At 30.8% G+C, this 25,700-nt stretch overlaps 1 protein-coding gene across 3 annotated transcripts in view; it reads right to left on the reverse strand.

Moving 5' to 3' along the window:
* Positions 1–7,476: 7,476 nt before the first annotated feature.
* The window catches only part of LOC126740260 (homeobox protein OTX1-like), a 272,215-nt gene continuing 253,991 nt past the window's right edge, over positions 7,477–25,700 (reverse strand). For 2 of the 3 annotated variants that reach the window (XM_050446205.1, XM_050446203.1), the window contains exons 3-4: positions 18,695–18,867; positions 7,477–9,245 (exon numbers count right to left, since the gene is read on the reverse strand). In XM_050446205.1, the coding sequence (XP_050302162.1) occupies positions 8,502–9,245; positions 18,695–18,867 (917 nt within the window). In that variant the 3' untranslated portion in view covers positions 7,477–8,501. The remainder of the gene's footprint in view (positions 9,246–18,694; positions 18,868–25,700) is intronic. The other variant, XM_050446204.1, reaches the window with a different exon arrangement.

Here is a 25,700-nt window from a genome sequence, read left to right on the forward strand (position 1 = left end):
CATTAGCAAAACTTCCTTTGTGTCCTGCCACTTTACACAAAGTAATCCAGAAGAAGTGCATCTAAATTGAGATTCGCCTTTTTGGAGTTTGTCTCCCATAGTTGGTACATTCTTGCGATTAGACATGCAAGTTCCCAGGGCTACAAAGTCTCGTGAAAGTAACAAATTCACACTTGTAAAAAGCGATCAAAACACAACACAACATCATTATTGTTTAACTGTAGACGCAAGAGCTGTTACGACTCGCTCTCCTAAAGTTAGGGATTGATTTTTAGCGAGAATTGGGTCCTCTTTTCCAGAATACATTGACATCATACGTATAGCCGGAATCTGCGTCGCAGCGAAGCCATAGTTTTATGCCCCTCTTGATTGGTTTGAGGGTGAAGATGTGTATAATCAGTTTATTTAGTTAAAAGAACGTATTTCATTAAATGCTCAAAATATGCGCTGTATAATAATAAAGCCTGAAATATTTTGAAATTCTCCATATTCATGGAAGGGACTCCAGAACTATTTACACAATAATTAGAAAAACAACGGATAACACCTGTGGGATCATTGAGCATAAACATTTGATGTACGATGAATTTCATTAATCGATTTTCCTAAAATCACATAACAAGGAAATACAAAAATTTACCACAACGTGACAGTGAAAGCAAATGGGTAACTAAATGAAAATTTTTGTATTTAATTAATGGTATTAGATAACTGTACAACTCATTTGTGAGAGATGCATAGCTTTAATGTTGCAGTCCATATTTTCTATTATTTTAAGGGTTACCGGTTCATATTGCTAATAATTCCTTAAAAATTAATTGATACCGTCACCTTCTGACAGTCTTTACAGGTATGTGCAGAATAGTAGTTTGGCAAATTAAGAAAAATCTGCTTCATGTGGATGGACGCATGTTTCATTAATTTTTATTTGTAATATCAATTAAGTCGTCGATTTTATTTCGCAGATTTCTTATATTATTATAAAGATTATTTAGTAATCTATCTATTTATAATGAAATTAAGACCTTAAATTTAAAGTAATTTAAAAGAGTTCCAAATCTAAACAAGATCTTTTTTAAATCTTATCTTGATTGGTTGTCCTACGGAATTTTTTTAAGGTAAATTTTATTAATATGGCAGAATGTCGCTATAAACTTGTTCTCTATTTTACATTTTCTCGTGCTGTTAAATATTTTTTTGCGTTTGCCACTGCAAGCTCTTCGCTAAAGTAGATATTTCAATTTTTTTCCTTCCAAATTACATTCACCGACTTTTATGGCTTCTAATTCTTACATTTTTATAAGAACACGCTTGTCTTTATGGTTGGGTCAAAAAATCTCACTAGAATAGGACCGTATTTTTTGTTTTATTTTAAAAGACTTAGGTATTTCCCTAACGGTTAGACTTAGGTTCCAGTGACTCTATTCTCTGCTTAAGCTGAGTATTTTTACTTCTAAGCTGAATTTCCTTATTAGGCAAACTATCAATAACCTTTTCTTTTATCGCCAAACATGTCAGATTATACTGCTACTCAATAATGCATTAAATTTTTTCTGATTTACAAAATTCGATGTTTTTTCTTTCTTAACCTCACCCTTATCTGCAGTAGGAACTGCATTCTTTACATCCTACCGGTGAGAACATTTTTTTTATAATTTTTTTTTCTTTTTTTTTTAATATTTGTGTGTTATTGTTGACATAACCTTACTCTTTTGGTTTCTCACTCTATATCAAGATTGACAATTAAGTTAATGGATAGCAGGTCTTAATAAGAGATCAATTTAATCTCTATTGATTAATAGTTAGATCTCAGAATGTCTAATGACTTAAATGTTAGACATTTATTATTTGATAAAATGTTTTAAATATTATCAAATAATATGATACTGCATCGTATTAGATCAAAGCTAAATATTTTGTTTATAATTCAGATCCAGTTCATTGACAGTTGGAAATATGTAAAGAAGAATTAGGAAGTAGTTTTTTTCTGAAGAAGCTTATTAACTCAACTAAATTAAAAAAAAAATAAAAATTGAAAAATTGTCTTATTATATTGAGTTTATTTTCTCTAGTCATTGAAGCAAGATCTATGGCTCTATTGATTTAACTATGATTGGCAGCTATATTGTAGGATAAATGATTAGCTACAATGAAATGAATGTTTAGGTATATTACAATATTTTTGAGATCTAGAAAATAAATACAGTCTTTGCCATAATTATTAGGAACCATATAAACTAATTCGTATTTTGATTATAAATAAAAATTCATTTTAAAGACTTATTAAATCTCTTTATTTTATAAAAGTCTTTAAGATACATTGAAATTTCGCTCACCTTATCGCGTCTTAGGAATGTACAATCAATTTTTTTGAAGCGATCGGTTTTTTGATGTACTGATCTATCAATACATTTTGCATTTTTTAGCGAAAGGCATATTCTTTTTATAGTTTTGTGGGTTATTTAAAAATGCCAAAAAAAATGAAATTAGTTTAAAAATTCGTATAAAAATCCAACTTTTAAATGACCAAGAAAAAACAAAAACTTAGATTGCCATATTGATGAAATGTTCGAGCAGGGCCGTGTAATCTACCATTAACTACTATAAGGAGACTGAAACTCACCTTAATAAACTGCGTACAGAAAGAAAGCGGTGAAGAAAGATAATTCGTGAGTCTTTGAGTAACAGAAAAAATAGTCTTCAAAGCTTGCTGTGGCCTTTACCTAGAGGCAAGTCAATTAGTGCTTAGTCAAAGAAGACTAGTAGCAGCAGATTTAAAAGGCTGCAAAGCTAGAAAAAAGCCATGAATTTGTGAAGAAAATTAAACAAAACGACTACAATGACATGCAGGCTCTTTGACATAAACACTTTATAGAGGAAGATTGGTCTAATATAGTCTAGTCCGATTAATCAAACTTTGAAGTAAGTTACGTCAACTTAACTTCGAAGTGATCTTTATTTTCGTATAACGTCAATCTTAAAAGTTTTTAAATCTTGAAAATATTCCTTCTTTGCAGATATTGGGGACACCTGACATAACCGTCCTCAGACGGCGGGTGGGCGGAGAATATTACCCTGATTGTGTGGTATTAACTGTCAAGCATAGGGGAGGTAGCGTAATGATCTAGGGCTGCATGGTAGCTGGGCGTGTTGGCAAAATGTTTATTTGAGAAGGCCATATGAACAGTCAAAAGTACATTTATGTACTAGAAACAGCACTTCTGCTTTCATAAATATCTATTTTCAGAAACATTAACTTAAATGGAGTCATATTTCAGAAAAACAATACCCCTTGTCATAAATCAGCTACCACAATACGCTGGCTTAATCCAACATTGACTTGTTGGTTTGGCCTACCCAGTTCCCAGATCTAAGTCCCTTGAAGGAATTCTGAAGCGTAAGATTCAAAACCGACTTGCAAAATATACTGCAGCAGTACTGGAAGGCACTCAGCAGAGCTGAATATACCAAGCTTGTACTAAGCATGGCCTATAGAATTGCTGTTGTAATAAAAGCAAAGGGCAAAGTACCAAAATATTATAAATAGATATAAATAACCAGTGTATTTTGGTGATTTATATATAAATAAAATAGTTCAGTAAGCTATCAAAATCCATTTTTACTTAAAGCCAAAAAAATAAGTATTTTATGTGGTGCCTAATATTTTTGGCTAAGGTTGTAGATTTGTTACCTTTAACTTCCAAGGTAAAATTTAGTTTTAGTTGTCTAGAGCAGTGGTCGGGAAACTTATTAGCCAAAGAGCCAAATATGAACATTACAAAAAATTAGTGCTTTTAAGACCACACGACTGAAGTAAAACTTATTCAGCTCCATTCAAATATATACTTATATAGAATTTTCGTACGTAATTTCATCTTAGTTAATAGTCCTTATATAATAGCATCAATTAATAGCACCACTTTAATATTCAGAGTCTGTAACACTTCCTGTCATAATTTCTTATTATTGATCCAAAAATTCACAAAATATAAACTTCAAAATAAATTAATTTTATTCACTTTAATACATTAAAAAACAAAACCTAATTTATAAAATTGTTCAAGAACGAGACGAAATTACGAATCAATCAAGAAATCACCGTTTGCGCAACGCTAGAAAACTCGCAAACGAACTACTGGCCGAAATATATGTGTATTTCATAGACTGACTATTAGAGTAAGAGAGAAAGAAAAATGTGTGCGCGCACTGCTCTCTCTTGCTCGTACAGTGCGATGACTAAGGTATACATACAGATCGTGTTATTGTGAGCTACGTATTACCCAAAATAATGGCAACACCGCTTGGTTGCGGCTTGCAGGCGGCGGAATTTTTCGTTTTTATTTTTTGAACCGGGACTCAGCAGACCTCACTTTGCTGTATTACTGCACGTTTCATTAATCATTTTTGAGCGTTATTTTCACGTTTTTTTCACTATGGCTGTTTATACCCCTTCCGAAAGAGTTCAACTAACTAAATGGTTTAAGGAGGCAATTCGGCAGTACAATGTAGAGATTTGTTTTCAGTGACATTTGAGAATAGACCGATTCCTTGTGCAAAAACGGTTTTAAATGTGGTTAAAAATTTTGAGACATCTTTTTGGTTCTAAGATTGTAAAAAATGCCACACAAAACGTCAAGAACCACCTGTTGAAGTCGTCCAGGATATAGAATGGCGGGAAGAAATGTTTGCAGTACCCTAAAACTTGATTCGACACGGTCCACTAGAAGTGTTGGAGAGGAACTGGGAATGAGCAATAAAACTGTTGCTCGTATCTGGAAAAAATATGGGTACAAATGTTTCAAGTATTTAAAAACTCAGGAAATATTTTCTTAAGACCAGTGGCGAAAAATGGAATTTTGTGAGACCATGATGGAAAAGGCAAATGAAAATGAATATTTTTAAAAAAAATATTTTGTTTTCTATTGAATCTTCTTTTTTAATACATGGCAAACAAAATCCTTCCATTGATCGTTATAGGTCTCAGGAAAACGAGCACAGAAGTTTTCAGTTTCGTACCCAGTAACCTCAGAAATTGAATGTTTGGGCAGGTATTTTGGGCGACAATGTTATAGGGCCATTTTTTATTGATGGCACTTTAAACGCCCAAAAGTACCTTGAGTTGCTGCAAAACCAAGTTCTTTCTGCCATTTAAATCCTCTCTGATGTAGACCTGCGATCGGTTTATTTTCAGCAAGATGGCTGGCCTGCTCATAACGCGGCTAGGGTTAAAGATTTTTTAACAAATATTTTTCCTAACCGCCTTATTAGTGGGACTGGCGATATTAAATGGCCTCCTAGATCTCCAAATTACTTTTATCTGTGGGGTTACCTTAAGGAGACCATTTACAAGCATGAATTTAGTAGGCCAACAAATTTAGAGGAGTTGCGAAATAAAATTGTCGAAGGTGCCAATTCCATTTTACCTGAAACTCTTTTGGAGGTGTGAAATAGCTTTTCCGATAGGTTAAGTTATTGTTTAACGAAAGAAGGCGGTTTATTTGAGCCTTTTATTTAAAAAAATATATGTTGTTAAATTTGTTTATTAGAGTTTTATTTCTGATTTTTATTATATTTTTATCAGAGTTGATGTTTTATTTTTAATTAGAATAACGCTTTAATTTTCATTATGCAAAACACAACAATTTAAAATTACAATTCTATGCGGGTTTTATGCATTGTCATGTCTGTAAAACCCGCATTAGAATAAATATTTTAAAAATGGCTAGATGGCAGCTCCCACGAAAATCAGATGTTTACTAATCGCGTCCTCGGGCTAAGGATGTGCGATACGATACGATTTTCTCGAGTACCGGTATTTTTTCTTCCGATACTCGATATTTTGTACCGGTACTTTAACGTACGATACGGTCCGATCCGTTTGAGTTTTATGCAGTACATATCGTATCCCGTATCGAAGAATGCTATGAAATAAATTTAATTTAATCGAAATGATGCCACATAAATTAATATGAATGAAGCAGTGAAGCACGGATTTACTCCTGTTTCCTTCTGTCTTTCTGTTTATGTTTAACCGTAGTGTTGGCAGATGCAACCCATTTTCTGAAAGCCTATTTTCAAAGGCTGATGCGATAATGGATGAATGCCGTAACAGATTTCTTGGAGATAGACTTTCAAGGCTATTATTTTTAAATTTGTTAGAATTAAGTTACTGGAATTTGTAATTATTTTTCAATTTCTAGAATAATTATTTTTGTCTTACGTTTTAATGTTTTTTGTTGTTCGGTTTTAATTTAAGTGACGACAAATGTCAAATTTTTACTTGTAGTTATTTCGAAATAAATGCTGTTAATAAATAATACTAAAAATATCAGTATTGACCATACCAGTCCGCGCTAATTTAACATTTAAAAAAAACATATATATTTAGTTAAATCGTACCGGTACTTGGAATATTGGTACTGAACTTGTCGATATTGTAACCAACCGGTACTTTTAAAACGATACGAGAAGATCCGAAATACCGGTACTTTCCTCAGTATCGCACATCCCTACCTCGGGCCGGCCGAGGCGGTGCTCTGTCGCAGGCACTCGTACACGCGCGACGTTGCAAAATTTCACTTCTATGCGGTTTCCTATAAGTAACGAACGAAAACACGATCTGTATATTCCATGGACTGGCTATGAGAGGAAGAGAGAAAGAAAATATGTGCACACGGCTCTCTCTTGCTCCTACAGTAATATACGAACCGTAACTCTCTCTCTTTCTATCTCCCCTAACTATTATCTCCTCTTTAACTACCGTTCGCCTAGCCCGATCACATTTTTCGTAACGCATTCGCCAGCTTACTTCTCAACTCAAGCATGCGTAATGAAGTTTTACTTCAGAAATTAAAAAAAAAAAAAATGGGAGCCAAATATGCTTGTTTAGTTTGCAAAACTTTTATTACACCAAAAAAGTAGTACACTAAATAAAACTAAGTTTCATACTTAGATGCGATACGTTTGCATTAATAAATAGTGATTAATGCGAACAATGTTTTTGTCTTTTCATGGAAAGTTTCAATTAGTCAGGTTTGTATGCTGTCGTAACTAAAGGCATGATTCCAAGTTCCCATAAATAAGCCGACTTTTCAACTTACGTTTGATAATGTTTATGCTTGAAAAAGATTGTTGATGTATATGGGAAAGGGATCGAACAGCAAACGTGAGTTTTTTTAAGTGATGGTAAGAGTCACCAATACTATTTCAAGCGTAAAAATGATCATATCTTCCTTCTTCAGGTTTTTTAAATCCAGCACTTGTATTTCAAAGCTACTAATGGCAATATCATGAGGAGAAAATTTCAACTCAATAAGATAATTAAACTGAAATTTGATTTAGGTAAATTGCATATGAATCTAGGGTTATTAGGGTTAACAAAACTCCATAATTTGCTTTTTGCTATTTTTTATTCAAATACAAAAGATGTTCTCTACAAATAATTTCGTTCCAAGAACTTAAACAATTATAGAATGTATTTTACTACAAAACTAAGAGCATCGGACCACCTTATTGCGTATATCTTCTTTATTAAAATAAAGACTTTTGAATATGTTTTAAGTCTTGGAAACTTAAAAAAAATAGATAATTTTGACCTTAACAGTTTTGAATTCTCACATTTCATTGTTAATAAAGCTAATTACATAAACTACACAAATCAAAGAAAGTTATATACATTTTGTCAAGCCTCACTTTAGGACCATATCTGGGCAATAAATATACATAAATGCAATTTTCTTAAAATGAAATCTCAATCTTTCTCAAAACAAAACTCTAGAATCTTCTCAGTACGATATTAAGTTAAGGCCACAATTACTGTATTTACACTATGATACAAAATAAATATGTACATTTTGCATATATATTATGCATAATCGTCTTACATATGATTGCCATGTAAACTTTAAGACCAATTTGTTTAGAATAATTTTGCTGTTATATTCTCCTGTTTATTTTTTTAAATAAATAATTTAGGCATAAAAAAGGTAAATAACTATATGATAACAACACAGCATAAAATGCATTAAATAAGAATTTGACCCAAAAAAAATTAAATAGAATATTTCATTGGATGAATTTAAAATTAAACTTATAATATTTTTAAAGTTATATTGTTTTAATAAGATTTATTAAAAAATATATTTAAAAAATTATTTTGTTGAATACTTTGTTTAAGACTATTTTTTAAACAAGTATTTATCATATTTCTAAAGACACAGAAATTAACTGCCAATAATTTAGTTTCAATAATTAGAAATTATTACATTAATAATTAACACATTTTCCATTTTGATAATTTCTTGCTAAAAATCTCGATATAGTGGTCTTCTATATAGCGTTTACATTACGTGTTAAAATTCTTAAGGACACCATAAGCCTTGGCTCTTATATCACATAATTTAAAAGATTTGAAACATACTTATTATTTGTTTTAGATATCTTAAATCATTTAAAATTGCATAAAATACAAATATTTAATTAATAACCAGTAAAACATATGGCTATTGGTTCATATGATTCATACTCCCAGCGTCAAATCCTCCATATCCATTATATCCTGTGTGGTGTGCCGGATGGTACATATTGCCCATATTATGTCCGCCATTATAACAACCTGGATATGAATAGTAATCGGATGTGGCTTGATTATGATAACCACTTTGACTCCCACCTTGATACTGGTATGCATTAGATGCAGCACCACCCATGTACCAATTATTATAAGCCATTTCTGGCTGAAAAGAGGTTCCGGGAGCAAAAGTGGACATGTTGGACCCATATGAGTTTCCTCCACTAGGAGTCTCCGGAGGAGAAGGGGTTAAGTTAGAACTACTTCCTTCTAAAGTAAAAGCATTCATGTTCGCTGAAAGTTGCTCTGATGTACACGACTGTGGAGAAATCTGAGAAACATGAGTTCTTGGTGAGCTTTGTGAGGCTTGATTAAAGGGGGATGTAGAAGAAAATGCCACTGGATTAGCTGTCGGTTCAACTGGACCGTATTTTTGAGTCATTTCCTCTAATGGGTTTGTATGAGGTTCTGGAGGCGACCCACTGCTTGATGGGGTAAGTATTACTGGAGGAGTCACTTTGTTTTCATGAGAAACTACTACTGCTGCAGGACCAACGTCTCTATTTGGGGGTTGATTAGTCGTAGCGGAGGGACGTCTTTTAGTTTTACTTTTGTTTTTGGCATCATGCTGAATTTGCTGCGTGCGAGCTTTTGCGCGGCGGTTTTTAAACCAGACCTGAAACAAAGGAAAAAAAATTAAGTTGAGGATTAAGTCGTATTTAAAATGATAGTCAAGTAGTAAATAAAAGCAATTTTTGTCAGTATATCTATTTACTTTAAAAGATAGAATTTTATCGTGGCTTGGAAGCCATAGGACAAGCTGACGAAAGTTAATCATATGCTCACATTTGATATGAGTATATAATAAATGAGCGACTAAAACTATGCCTTAAGTCTCCCTAGGGTTAAAACAAATTCCTAGTTTGATGTTTGTGATTTATATATAATTTAAAATTAATTGATTTGTATGTATAAATGCATGTGGATAATATATATAAATAACGTATATGGAAAATTTCTTCAGAATATAACAAACGAGTTGAGTATCATTTTTGCTTTTCATATAATTAACTCGTAAAAGATAATTTTGTACCATATTTAGTTGTTTTAATGAATTTTTGTATTAACCACCCAAGACAATTACTTCATATCTTAGTAATGATTCAACCAAGGATTTATACATATACTGCTAAAAGTGATTTTGTATTTAAAATCTATGTAAAAGCAATAAATGAGTTTACAAAATTAGTTGTTAATTTTATGATAAACTGATCCCACTTTTAATGTTTATTAATAAGAATACCCACATACTTGACAAATGGAAGCTCTTTAATTTCAATTGATTGCAGTTTAATATAATTTAAATTTAAGCGATTGACAGATGTGATTGAAAATGCTAAATAATAGTTTTTTTCATATTAAACCTTAATTTGAAAGAATTGAACCAGTCACTTATCTTCCCTAATCCATATTTTGCTGCTTGTTTTGTTGCTTTCCAAAAGCTTCCAGAAAATATGGCAACTGTGTAATCTTTATATGATATTAACAAACTATTGTTAATATTAATATTAGTAATTAATTTAATATATGTTATAAAAATTATAGGACCAGTAACTCTGTTCCCTAAAGAATAATATTCCTAACATATGTAGGTTCACTAAATTCACTATTTATTTTTAAATTTTATTTTCTATCCCCCAAATAATTCTTAAAGACCTGTAACGCCAAGCACCCAACTCTATATTATAAATTTAAGATATTCAATAGAAAGTCATGAGGCACAGTGTCAAAAGCCTTTGCTAAGTCTAGAAACACAGCCAAACATTTTTTTCAATCTGAATTTTCACTGACTTGTCTGATCAATTTATATACAGTATCAGATGTACTCCTACAAAGCCGAACTGTTTTTGGGATGACATATTATTTCCTTGTAGAAAATTAATTAGTCCGTCTTTTAAACACTTTCTCAAATACTTTGGCAAAATTATTGATAATACTAAGGGGGCGAGCGTATGGTATATATGACCCACTTTTAGACTGGCTAATATCTTATATTTCGGATAGAAAACAGTATGTTAGAATTCTAAATAATTAAATAAAATAATAATAACGAATAAGCAATCGTCTATTTTCCTATATTTTTCTTATAGTGCCAAATATAATATCCTAACATCCATCAAGTTAGGAATTATCTTAGGGTAAAATAGTCTAGGCGTCATATTGGTTAAATGTTTAATTCAAGTAAAATTACTTAAGTATCCATTTTTCTTGTAACCAAAATTCAAATTAACATGTTTTATTTGCCCATATATAAAATTATAAAATACAGAGGATTGGAGAAACAGCTTAAGTGCAGAACCTTCAAATACTGCATTTAGGGTAAAACAGGATAAACGCTTTATCAGTAAAAAGTGCAGTATTTAAAAAAGACTTAAAGGTATATGGTTATCTAATAAATATCTTAAGTAACAATTTATGGAAATATAGCAAAATAATGATCGTTTGGTGAAAACAAAATTATGATATTCTTCGAAAATCTGGCTTGACTTAAGCAACGTAAAAATAATCAAGGCAAGCTCAAAAGTAGACCAATCGACGCAGAAAAAAAAGGCCACTAAGTAGTATTTAAATTTAATTTTTTGAAAAAACGTCGCTTATGACTTTTTTCCTTTCAAGCATCGATATGTTTACATTATTAGCTATCCCGTGTAAACTAAATGCAAAAAAGTGTATAAAAAATAGAAAGCCTTTTGCACTACTCACAAAAACATTATTTTTTAACATTGATTAATCCGCTTCGGGGCGGCACAAAAGAAAAAAAAATGTTTTTCCATCCAACTGCATCGACCAATTCAATTTCAATCATCCGACACTGACAATGAAATAAAATTCGAAAAAAGAAGTTAATCCCTTCCCTGGAAAAAACCTCGTACATACAGGGGGCTCGCTTCTATCGTAGCGAAACAGAAATCTTTGGCAACTAACAAGGGTGGTTGCCTCCATTCAATCTCGGATAACTGTATATATTTTATTCAATACAATAACACAATGACTCGGAACGGACCCACTAGGGTTGTTTTCCATTAGCGCAGAGGGATTATCAGGGGTTGTTCCACCGGCGTTCACCCCGCCTTGGCCCTTATAGGCGCGTTGTTGTTCCCTTATAAAATAACTATTACCAAAGGGCGGGTAAATGCGGACGGGCTTGATACGATGCGATGGGGAAATATCGCAGCGAAGAGCGACGGAACCCGTGACAACTGTCTGTCAGGCCTCATGGTATTACTGAAACTAATCTGGGCTTATAGTTTTTTCCGGGATCTTTGACTTTTTAAGACGAAAAGGGCGCATGCATGTTGACTAACCTGTTCAATGTTTATTTTCTGGATAATTGTTATCATTGCAGATAATCTTCTGCATTAAAATCGGATTATTCACGGCTAGAGATTTAAAATTTTATAACATAAATGCCAATAAGTAAAGAAGACTTTTTACACAAATGTATATACATTATACAAACAGATGTTTGTTTATACTGTTTGACCTAAATTCAAAATTGCCAGAATATATTCTACAATATAGAGAAGTTGTGTAACAGTGTTGTGTCATAGTACAAATGTGTATATCTCAGTGATAAACTACCCACCTATCAGATGTAATTAAACTTTACTGTTTTATTTTAAATTTTAACAGTTGTAAATCTTCTATGCAGATATTTTGAGGATAGACCCTTTTTCTAGCTGAATTCGTAAAAATGCTTATAATTTATTTTGATTAATTTTACATCTCTAATAATCTGAGTGTGTCTTAATTCTAATGATTGGTGGTTATCAAAGGTTCTAGCATAGATATATACTAAAATTTAATTTTTCAGCTATTATATTAATATCGATGTTGATAAAACTCCTCCATGCGGTTTAAATAATACCATATTATTAAAAAAAATCCTAAGCAACGATTATCTACTGATAAGAAGTGTGTTGGCATACAAAGCAATTCTTATACCGAAAAGAGCTGAATTATTTTTCTGTGAAAAATTTTATTTTAATAGTATTGTTGGTATCCATATATATGTTGGTCCCGTACCCAAACGTTTTCTGTTTAAAAGTTCATTTTAAACTTTTTTTTTGACTTAAGTCCAAAATTTCGAATTCTAAATATTTTTTATCACATTGTTATAATATACGTCTTTTAATTTTTCTCGTTGGTTTTATAAATATATGTCTAAAGTTGTTTAAACTACAATTAAGAAAATAATTTTAATTGTACAAACACTTTTGTTTTGTTGTCTTAATTATTATTGTATTTTGGCGCCCTGAAAATGCAAATATATTTTGCAAGACGTAGGCAAGTTTAAATATGATTGGACTTTAATTTTATCGATCCCTAGACTCAACAACATTATAAACGATATAACTTTATTTGTATCGTTAAATATAAAAATAATAATTTTTGTTTTAAATAAAGTTGAATTTGGCGCACAAATTTGGCTTCTCTCACTCTGACTACGCGAACCAAGATCAACCAACCAATCAGTTTATGGTAAATAAGTACAATAATAATTTTAAAATACACTAGATATATTTATTATTTTATATTTTTTAGGAAAACTTGGTCAGTCAGGAGCTTTTTGACTCAGACGACTCTTGAAGATTCAGACTGTTTCAAGTCCCAGCAACCAACATCAGGTTAGTAAATATTAATGTCTGATTAAGGTCACTTCAGATCTTAACAAGAGATTTTTTTCAAGTGATGGTGATTCAGATAATCAAGTAGCACGCATAAGCACAGATTGTATACTTAACGAGACCGAATCTGTAGAATCTGTGGAACTATTACTACAACACGAAGGGAAATCACGTTCCAGGTAGGTTCCTAGGTGAGCCATGCAATAATTGGTATAGACAGGAATAAGATTAATACTTCTTGAAACTTAGATCACAATATTCCTTATTTTTATTTTGGGATTAAAACTCGTATTAGCCAGGAACAAAGGATAAATATTTTTTAATCTTTTGGAATTTTGCGAATATTGAGAGGCAGCTAGACTTTCTCAATAATCTCATAGTAAAAGATGACGACTGCAAAAGAAGAACAACCAGAACTAACAACTAAAGAAGATACAAATCCATGAAATTTTATGTACGCATGAATATTAAAAAGGGATTTCGTAATTTTGCTATTAAAAAGCGTGTTTAAAATAGTAACACTACTGAAAAAGATAAGAGTACAAATACGACATTTTTCAAAAAAATGATATTGGTTTTTCTTCAACTGGAAATTCCTGGCAAAATTAGTTGTGATAAACAAAAACAAGTATCAAGATGACAATATCGTAAATTGGCACTATATTAAGTGGATTGGGTATGAGAAAGCATTTCCTTTTACAATGAAAATAAAAACGGATTTTGATAAAAATGTTCGCATTTTTATAATTCTTACACATAGACTGTTTGTAATTCGTCGTCCTGTCGGCTTTTTTTACAAGTCACGAAAGCATTGAGGATGAAACTGGGGTTACAAGTGTAATTGATTCTGACTACGAAGACTCTCTTGCAAAAATAAATTTTGATGTAGATAGAGGGCAAAAAAATATATTTCTGGACATATAATTAAACTTTGAAATTTTCATAAATAGAAAATAAAAGTTTTTACTATGAGTAGCAATTTTGAATTTTAATATTTATTTTACAATTATGTATTTTGTCCATTGGACCGAAAATATTTTCAACCATATATACCTTGACACGATTAGTATTTTTAGTCAAGCCAAATGTATCTTTTGATAACATATTCAATTTTTTTACTTTGCGAATTATAATAAACATAATGAGTATATTAGTAGTACGCTGTGTTTGCTTAATACATAAAGTACCCTAATATATTCAGCGTATAATAAATTGACAATTGCTGTTTAGCGCTTATAAATACTATATGAAGATATATTAAATTAGAACCACAAACGAGCGATTTAGAAGTAGACAAATATCGTTAAAATATAAATCATAATAAATCACAAAATGTGACTAATTACACATTTTTCCTAAGGAACTAATTAAATAGAATGCTCTTCACTAATTAACCTAACACTACTTTAAAAATGATTTATTATTTTATTGCCATTAAATAACACCTTAATTAATCTTTAAAACAAGTTCAACATTCCAAATATGCGTTTTTTTCTTAAGAGAAACAGAGCCTATTTTGGGTCCCTCAGAACATTTGCGAAAAAATCCTCGGAGCCATTAATTTTTGATTCAAGGAGGAACCATTTTTTTGCTAGTTTCGCCCCCCTGAGCCAAAGCCCTAGCGGGGGTGACAAGGGCTCCCAAAATTTTTAATTGGAACGGGGGCTCGAGTGATACCTTATTTTGAAGGTATTTTTATGTGGATTATAACCCTAAAGTTTTTAATCGTTACTATTTGTCTAGTCGATACAGGGGCTAATAAAAGTTACAAAAACATGTCAAAATTTTTTATGAAAAAAAAATGCTTGTAAATTTAGCAGTTAAATAAATACAAAAAATTTTGTTCTCCTACATTGTGAACCGTACTTTCTGTTGTTTTTTTTTAATACCCGTAGGTATCTATGCCAATTCTGCAAGGGAACTCTTGGTTATTGTTGAGACTGTTATTATAGCAACATTTTGAAGTTTAATAGTGGTTGTCAATTACTGCTGTCAGATCATAGTTTGTCAAACAAATAGCTCTTTAAAGTTAGTTAGTTACAACATTGAGTGCGATAATGGTTTATTTTCTTGCTGAAAGAGTTGAAATAATTTCTCTTTTCTTTGCGAACAATGAAAATGCTAATAGAACTGCCCAGCTCTTTAACTCACTACAACACCCTAATCGACAGGTCCATCGTAAGTACATTTTGGAATTGGTTCAAAAATTTAGGGAAACTGGGTCTGTGGCTAATAAAAAGCGCGAAATGGATAATCCAGTGGTGAATGAAGCTTCAGAAGTAGCCATTTTAGGCCATATTGTGCAAGATCCTACACTGAGCACAAGGAAGTTATAAACCGTGTCTGGTATTAAGAAGCAGCATTCAGAAGATATTAAAAAATAAACGTTTCATCCGTACAAAATGCATCTCGTACAAGAACTAAACGAAGACGATTTTGATAGGCGAGTACAATTTTGTGAAACTATATCTGAACAAGCCGCCAATGATCCACACTTTCTATTTAATGTATGTTTTTTTGACGAATGCTCCTTTTTCCTAAACGGTACTGTGATACCTGGAGTTATTAGAAAATACAATTCATCCAGCATTAGTGGAGATACTAGAAAATAACAACGAGTACTTGGAAAATCGTCTAGTATTTCAGCAAAATGGGGCGCCATCCCACTATGCTGCAAGGGTTCGTCAATATTTGGACCAAACGTTTCCAGGACAATGGATTGGAAGAAGAGGAGCTATTTAATAGCCTCCTCGTTCCCCGGACTTAAGCCTGTTAGATTTTTTTTTATGGGGCCATTTAAAAACTAAAATTTATGCTAGTCAGCCAACATCGCTAGACCATTTGCGACAAAGAATAATTGATGAATGTCGTCAAATCACCCCAGAAATTTTGCAAAATGTACGGGAAAGGTTTGAACAAAACCTGTATTATTATATGGAAGTCGAAGGCCAACATTTTGAACATTTACTTGATTGATTTTATCTTTAAGCCCTTTATTTAAAATTATACTTTTTAACATTTTTTTGTAACTTTTATTAGCCCCTGTATCGACTAGGCAAATAGTAACGATTTAAAACTTTAGGGTTATAATCCACATAAAAATTCCTTCAAAATAGGGTATCACTCGACCCCCCGTTCCATTTAAAATTTTGGGGGCCCTTGTCACCCCCGCTAGGGCTTTGCTCTCAGGAGGGCGAAACTAGCAAAAAAATGTTTCCCCCTTGAATCAAAAATTGACGGGTCCGAGGATTTTTTCGCAAATGTTCTGAGGGACCCAAAATAGGCTCTGTTTCGTTTTCAAATGGCCACCCTGTATAGCAATTTTTTATCACAAAATGTGACTTATTAATATGTACGAGTAATACGAATATCTATGATCATGTTCAGAATTTATTCTTTTCTCTGAAGCGAGATTTTGTGTATCAAAAATTTACTTAATGCGCGTTTGCGTAATAAATATCTAATTTTAACAAACCATTCTTTTAGTAAGTCGTAACCACTAATAAATTCGGTAACGTTTCAAGACAACTTTTCAATATTTGATTTACCCTTTATGACCAAAATTACAATTACAATTTTTTGATGCTGCTTGCTCTAGGAAATTATATAGAATTTCGTGACAAAAAACTTTCTGACAGAAATAATTAACATCGACAATAACTAAGTTTTATCGACAGGATGTTTTTCTATATTAATTCTAAATTTGTTTTTATAAAGTTTTATCTTAAAACCATCAAAGCATTTTTTTGTTTACGACACGCTCACCCATAAAAACTCATTTTACATTATTCAGTTTTTTAAGGAGTATAAAAAAATTAGCTACTAGTTAAATAAACGTTTAAAACTAAGGATATGCTTTGCGTAAAGTTGAACGAAAATTAAACCATATCAATTTCATTAACAACTCACAGAAAATATTTTTGATAGATGCCTATGTGCTAGTTATTAGATTGTTATACGTTCTCTAAAAGTAGACATTTACAGAAAATTTTTAAAGTTCTGTCAATTTTCCATTGCATGTTTTACACCGAATGGCCTTTACTTTTTCTTACTGTTTCTGCCTTACTAATATATACAACCAAACTAAAAATAATTAATCAGGTCACTAAAATGACATTTTAAAAATTTCCTTTAAAATTTATTAAAAAATGTGTATATTATATAAAAGGTCCATAGGTCGTCTACAAATTAGTTTAATCCAGATGCAAAAATTGGACAAAAACGCAAATCAGTTTCCATGACCTCGAGAAAGTGGTCTCAACTGCACTAATGACGAGTATTCTTACCTAAGAAAAGCGACTGCAAGCAAACCCCATGAGTGTTAATTAATAGTTATATTTTAAATAGGCATAATAAAAATATTTAAATAAGCATAACCTACATTAATATTATTGTTTGTGGGTACAAAATTATATACAGTTAAGTACAGTCAATCTAAATTCTGTAATGAATGTAAAGTAAATAGAAATATAGTATAATATTAATAAATTAAAACACAAGAGATAGAGAGAGATAATTGGGTCGAAACTTTTGATTTGGATTAAAAAAAAATTGTGGTTTAGTACTAGACATATTAAATATTGAATACCATATTGCACCTGTATTATAGAATTTTTACTTAAGGTACTCGTTCAATACAATGCTCTTCACTACTGATTTATTATTTTATTGCCATTAAATAACACCTTAATCAAACTTTAAAACTAGATTCCAAATATAATCAAAAAGCGAGATTTTCTTAAAAAGTTCCCTACAAAAGTTTTATATTGCAATGGTAATTTTTGGATGACACCTGCATTTATTATGAGACTCTTAGACTCTAGGTTTATATTAAATTATTTTGAAGTATACTCAGAAACCGTTTCTCTATGAGCCAAAACCGATTGCACAAACGCATAAAGAGATCGTCGACAAAACAGCAGCTGTGTCTCTTTGAAAAGACTAACCAGGCACTAAATTGAATCATTACCGATGGGAGAGCAAATATACCGCCCCTTGTATTATTCGGTATTGTCATCGACACGCCGCAATAATACCCTGTTTGCTACGGGGGTACTGTGTTACTTGTAACATATGCGTTTTTAGTTTGGCGAATATGTACAATAATAATAAACGGCATTCTTTGTCACTGTCCGTGACCGTTTCCGAAAATATATTTTGGTTCGGCCTCTCTTGGTGATGACAGGCATGTTTTTGTATCATATTTAGCCAAAGTTTGTTTTGATTTCTTTGGTTCAGGTGAAGTTTCGGTATATAGGGATAAATGAAATAATATTGTAATGGTTTAGGAATTTCCAGTATTAATATGCAGAACGAATGAGATCTGCCTTACCAGATTTTTTGCCATTTATAATTAAACAAGATGAATGGTTAGAACAAGAAATGAAGATTGCCCTAAATTGAATTAAATTTAAACAATAATAAAAGACTTAGTTACCTGTACTCTTGATTCTGGAACACCAATCTTCAATGCGACCTCCTCTCTAGCAAATATATCTGGATATCTAGTTTTCTCAAATAGAAATTCCAAAGCATTGAGTTGCTCTTTATTGTAGGTCGTACGCTCTCTTCGCTGTTTCCGGGCAGTTACCGCTGGAAAATAAGAACAGACTATGGATTATGATAGAGCAAGTTTAATGACTTACAAAATTAATTATATACTTAGTAATAATCAATAAATAGAAAATCCACTAGATTATTTTTAGTATTTTTTTGTATAACAAAATTAAATAACTTTTGAAAGCCTCTCGGTCTACGGCTTTTCATAGAATTTTTATTCTAGGTTTTAAGATTAGTCATAATTATATATGTGAAGTATAGTAAGTTACAATAAAATTGAGAAATATTTAATATAATTAGTGGTATATTACGACAATCTATATAGGCGCTATATTACCATAAGTGAGCGATTTTGACAAATAACTGTAGTGAGTTGTAGTATTGGTAGGCATAGTTCATTTAAAGTTAGGATAACGTTAGGATAACGGATTTTCTAATATAGACAACTGAGCCTGTCGATTATGGGGAATAGTGGTTTTCAAGGAAATACATGTACCCCACTATAGATTATGGATAGATCACCTGTAGTTTTTTTAAAAAATCATATGAGGGTGCAACGCCATGTTCGAAAATTCTATATTTTGTTAATCTTGTGTTCTCCAAATGTTAGAAAAACTCAATTTTCAGCAACATAATGCCTACCAGTACATTTAGAGATGCGATGAACTACCTGAAGACTTATTAACATTCTTTTTCATTAGCTTCCTAGATCATCAGACGTTCCATCAATGTAATGTGTGTTGGATGGTATAGAATAAACACTTAATTCTTTACATTATTTCCAAAATTGCTAGCAGCCCTTGAAAATGAATTTCAGCTAGCTAGGGAATGAAATGCAGAAAACGTCATTCGAGGTGCTCAAACAAATTATTGATTGACAACAGCTTTGTGTTAATTGTCAATCAATAATGCCTGTTGGTAGGTATTGAAATAAATTAATTTTTAACGGTGTTCAATTTTCATTGTCAATGATGGTTGATTTATTTTTATGAAAAAAAACGAAATAGAATATGTAGTTATATTGTTATTTCATATATAATAATTTTTTAACGGGAACTGAAATAAGCTGCAAGATTAGAATTAAATCCATTGTACCTTTATGTTTTTAATTAATCATCGTGTATTTATGGATTAAAAATATGCGTCATCAATAATGCAACAACAAAACTTAATTTTCAATTGTTAAAGAAGAAAGTTATTCAATATTAGCTAGCTATAAGAAAACATGGACATCGTATAAATTAATTTAATTTTTTTTGAGACAAATGTATTTATACTGTATTTTTGTTTAAATCTATAGTTGCCAGTAAGTAGAAACTGTATTTTCAGATAATAATTAGATATTTCCTAATTAATAAAAATATTCGTTTATTATGTGGGAATTTCTAGATACTATGCAATTATCTCAAATTAATAAATTGACAATTATAAAAAGTTAATCGCGTTATACTCATGAGTCACTCATGACTGATGGAGTATTACAATATGAGTAAAAATTTTTTTCGCCTATTATAATGCCAATAATTCGGTATACAGTTAATTTCTATTTATAAGATATAAATATCCACAAAGAATTTTCACTTAATATTTGGAAATATCTACTTTTAATCTAGCCCTTTAAAACCATCATAAAAAATAGTAAAATTTTACTTATTTTGCGAAAATAGTTACAACAAATTTATATTTTAAAGTATTAAAGCATCATTTACGGTGGTTGCCTGGATCTTAATCAAGTCTTATTACCAGATGGTTCTGATTTAAATAACAATGTTTAATTTTCTGGCTGTGCCATATAATTCTTTCAAAAATGATGTTAATAATATAATTACTATATATTAATTGGAAATATACAAATGCTTTCAATAATAGTGTTACAGCGTCATTGATAAAAAATATAATTTTTGATATGTGTTTCCATTGTGATTGAAGATAATGACGCGTATTCCTTACAAGTTTCACAACTTTCTTTATTAAATTATTACGATTGAATTTTTTTATTTTCAAAAAAAATAATAATGCTGAAATGATGTGTTTATTATTATTTTGTATTTAAAATGATATAAGAGTATTGATATTTGAAGCTCAAGAAAGAGTGAAAAAAAAACTTTTATTATATTTATAACAGCAGCCGTCTATTAGTATGCATTAGTGAGGCCTATCTTACATCCGATATATAACAGAGAGAAGTTTCGACTCACTGACTGACTGCTTTCTTATGCGTTCTGTAACTAGAAAATTTCCCCAGCTTCTTGTGATAATTCGGGAGCTGTTGTCGAGTATGTACTCTATCTCCTAAATCGTATTCTAGTTTGTTTCTCTATTTTCCGTATTTGTGACGGAGATTGTAAATGTATTGTAGTGGTAGATAAGAGAGACAAGAAAGCAAAAAACATGGGAAAGAAAAGGGCCTGGGAAAGGAAAAGACCAAGAAGTTTCGAGATTCGAATAGTCGACGAATGGCTAGTTGTATAATTTACATTAAGAATGCTGCAACCTAATATATCAGCAGAAAATATTTATTTTGTGTGTGTTTAATATAGATCTCTCAAAAGAAAACAATGATACGAAGCGTTTAAAATATATTGCAAAAACTAGTGGTCTTAAGCAAATTGTGAAAGCCCCAACAAAACTCGCAAACATATTATCTACGCTTATTGATCATATGTATACAAATTAGTTAAAAGAATTATTGGAGTACACATTTGAATTAATCCTTTCAGGGATAAGGAATTTAATACTTCGAAAAGAACTATATGTCGAGACGCTATTAACCACATAATTGAGGAACTGGTGGGTGCGAATTGGATTTACTCCCGTCAAATGTTAATGTGTATCTAATGATTTTATCAGCATAAAACAAACAGCCTTAGATAACTTTGCGTCTGAAAAAAGTTATTGTGTAAAAAAAAAATTATAAATAAATGCTGCAGTTTAAGAGATTCAACGAGAAAGAAACTGGGCTTATAGGTTCTGTTTACTACAAAAACCGATTCTGACTAGAAAAACTCAAAACAAAAATTAACGATTAAAGTGAATTTAGCAATGCGTATCGAAAAAAGTAAATATTACGATAATAAAATTAATCAATGTAAAGGTGATAGTCGCAACTTCTGAAGGATATTAAAAGGTTTACTGAAAAATAACAGACAATCCACTGAATCTACGGATGTACTTTAGTCAATTTAATTACAATATAATGAATATAACTGATTCTCCAAATATACAAATTTTAAATTTTAAAAATATCAATCTGTTTTTCTTTGAATTAAAAAATAAACAACTAGTGATATTATGTTTAGTGCGAAGTGTCAATGAATACCCTTTATTAAATTTAATTAATTCGTGCTTATTAAGTGGAAAAATGATCCAAGCGATTCAAAACTAGTGTAATAATTCCAATGGCAAAAGTAACCAATTCAACGATTCCTGCAGATTTTCGACCAATAAATTTATTAAATGTTATTGATAAAACAGAGACAATTGTTAACCGTTGAGACAATACTTTGAATAATATAAACTGTTATATATTGAAAATCAGGATTAAGGAATATCCACTATGGTGAAACTGCTCTTCTATATGTGTGTGAAATATGGCGAAAGGACATTTACCAAGACAAATTAGTAATTAGTGTACTTGTGGATCTTAAACGTACTTTTAAGACAATCGCAATATTTTTATTAAAACACTGTTATCTTATGGTGCATATAATATTATAGCTTTGAAATAGATTAAAAATCACCTGCATAAAAAGTATAATACAGTATGTATATATACAAAGTGGTGTTCTTGGACCGTTGTTGTTCGATATTTATATAAACGATATCTAGATCAGGAATTAAATATTTTGTATTATTGGCTTTATAAAAGTAAATTAAAATTAAATGACTTACAGAAAACATGAATATTCATGATGATGTAAATTATATTTGCAAGAAGATTGTCAATCTCAACATTCCAAGGCTTAAAACCCAATACTCAGGGTATATTCCCTAAAATGTAATTAGATCTTTTATCTAGTCGAGTTTCCAATGATTCTAACCTATTTTCAGTCATTACATATAGTTTTATTTCTAATCCATGAAGTTTATGCTCTATGAGCAAATATTCCTTCTAGAAATAAGAAAATCTCTTATATATTTCTTAAAAGTCGTTTTGCGATAACCATCATTATATGAAAAGTTGTAGACCAAAATTGCATCTACCTAAAGTTGCTATAATATTTTTTGAATAATTAAGTGTCTGGAAGATATTATTATTTTAACCTTGGCTGATGTCAGTTGGCTCTTGGTGCGTCTACCTAGAAGTTCATGGACGATAACGACTGAAGCTGCGATCATTAAATAGAGTTTATTTGAAATATTATTAATGGCTTTATGATATTTATATGAATCTTCAAATCTCTACATCCAATATTTAACGTGATATTAGACCCAATATCCACTATTCTATGTAATGACTATAATTTATAAGAAAATCTCCTGTATCATTTAATTTTATCACTTAATAGTAATTTTACGGCGATTATTATTAGAAGTAATGTTTTGTATTTAAACCAAACCTATACAACACTATTTTAATACTTTAAAAAAAAAAGTTTAGGAGATTATCATTTGAACTTTGGGTAACGTCAGTTGACTCTTCCTGCTTTGACCTAGAAGTTTACGAACGATATTTCGTGATCTATTGCAGCTACAATTATCAAATAAAGTTTTTTTTTTAATAATATTATTAGGCTTATAATTTTTATAATATATATGTCATACTCTCAGGAACATATAAATCAAAAACAAACTTTAATTAAATAAAATAATGCGAATTGTTTCTAACCGTAAAAGTATACACCTATCATTCAAATGCTTTAAATAATAAAATGCCTTCCTGTAAAGCAAAAGATTCTTAGAGTTAATTTATTAAATTTTAATTTAATGAATAAAGCTGAGATTTATGCCATCATATCTGAACAATTTTACAGAGAAAAGATCCAAGTTTCAACGACATAATATAAAGTCAAGAAATGATTATCATATATCAAGAGTTCCATCAACTTTATTACAAAAATCATTATTTTTTGGCAGGGTTGCCAGTTTTCCACTCTCTTCAATTAGAAATTAAAAACGTAAGTAATCCAAAGTTTTTTACTAAGAATGTTAAAGATCATTTAAATTCACAATAAAAAAAGTGTTATATGATGTATAGTTTATGAATTAACATAGATTGGTTTTACTTATTTTGATACTACTAAATTTACCAAATTCGATATATTTTAATATTAATATTATTATTACTATTTTTCTAGTATACTTTTTATCATGTTTATTCAGACCTACTTATGTATATAAAAGTATCCGGTTATAGTATACGTTTTGTTTACTTACTATCTCCTATTTTTTTATTTATGACTATATCATTTGTTTTAGTATTTAAAAAAAATGCAAATGCCAATATTCAATGACAGAAAAACTATTATGCCAAATAAATCGGCCATGTTATTTTTAAAATACTTTGAAATAAATTATACATTTGCGGGTTCAAGTGACATGCAATAATGCTATGTTATCCTTAAGGAATAATAAATATACAGTTTACAATTCAGTTTTCCGCTAATATGCGTTTTTTTTAACAGTAAAAGCAAAAATTGCATGAATAACATCAATAGAGTAGAAACTTTACTTATCCCTTACCTCACTCGAAAAGAGGAAGGAAAACCGCATTATTTGCCCATCATCACCACCCAAAAATGTTCGGTGGGAACCGTCATCTGGCCAATGAACGCGCGTTCCATGGGGTGTCAAATTCAATCAGCACTGTTTTATTGGGGTACTTTAACCGTAAATTTTAACAGCTTCGGTGTTTCCGAGGGTTGGCTACGTTTTCAAATGTAAACTATTAAGCGAGGGCTGAGATTTTCCGAAGGGTGAATTTTTAATGTCTAAGAGGAGCCTTGGATTTACTTTAAAATTTGCATAGACTAACAATGACTCGAAAAGTATTTTTCATTAATATTTCACATATTCCCATATATTATCCTCGTATACTTTTATGATAATAATAATGTGATATTTTTTAAGCCTCGTATTTCTTAGCATGTATTGATTTTGGAAATAAAAATAGCTTATTTTTCACGGGGTCAAAGAATGTGTGTTGTACGTATTTGTAAACCTTTAAAGTGCAGCGGATTCGACACCGTCGCATAGAATAGGCTTCCTTAGGGAAGCGATACTTTACGTCTAGAAATACATCCGTGTATAAACAAACAGGTTGATCTTATATTGTAGCTATTTATTTTATTAGGGGATGATTACCGGAACTTAAAAAAGGTTTAATTTCGTTTATTTTCTACAGTACAAAATATTTAAATAATACATGCATTTCATGTAATTTCCTGGGTTTCAAGCTTAAGAAATATTCTCACCCAAATCAAGTTCTGTTAAAAAATTATCTTGCTTATTCAAGAGAATAGGGTCTTCAGGTCTATACAGTATAGAAAAAATAACAAATGACGTATACTATTTAGGTCCTTTAGATCCAGAATTTATACTGAAGGCAACTCTAATGCAGTTACATCGAAAAATTCCGATAGATAGTCGTTGATCAAAAAACATAACTAAGATAGATATTTTCTATCATAAGTGACACTATCCTAAAAGCTCTATACACTGAGTATACACTGGAAGGGAAAAATGTAGCCAGAAGATAAGGACAATACCGCAATCTCGACTAAGATACTACTTTCTCAGTTTAGATAAGAATATATACAGGGTGTCCCGAAATTACATCGCAATATTTTACCAGCCGCATCTTTGTCTAAAAATAAGACAAAAAGTCCATATACAGTATGGTTCAAAAGTGCATCGTTTTTAAGTTACAGGGTGTTTTATGAATC

This window comes from Anthonomus grandis, chromosome 9 (genome assembly GCF_022605725.1).
Source record: "Anthonomus grandis grandis chromosome 9, icAntGran1.3, whole genome shotgun sequence".
In the NCBI taxonomy this organism is placed as follows: domain Eukaryota; kingdom Metazoa; phylum Arthropoda; class Insecta; order Coleoptera; family Curculionidae; genus Anthonomus; species Anthonomus grandis.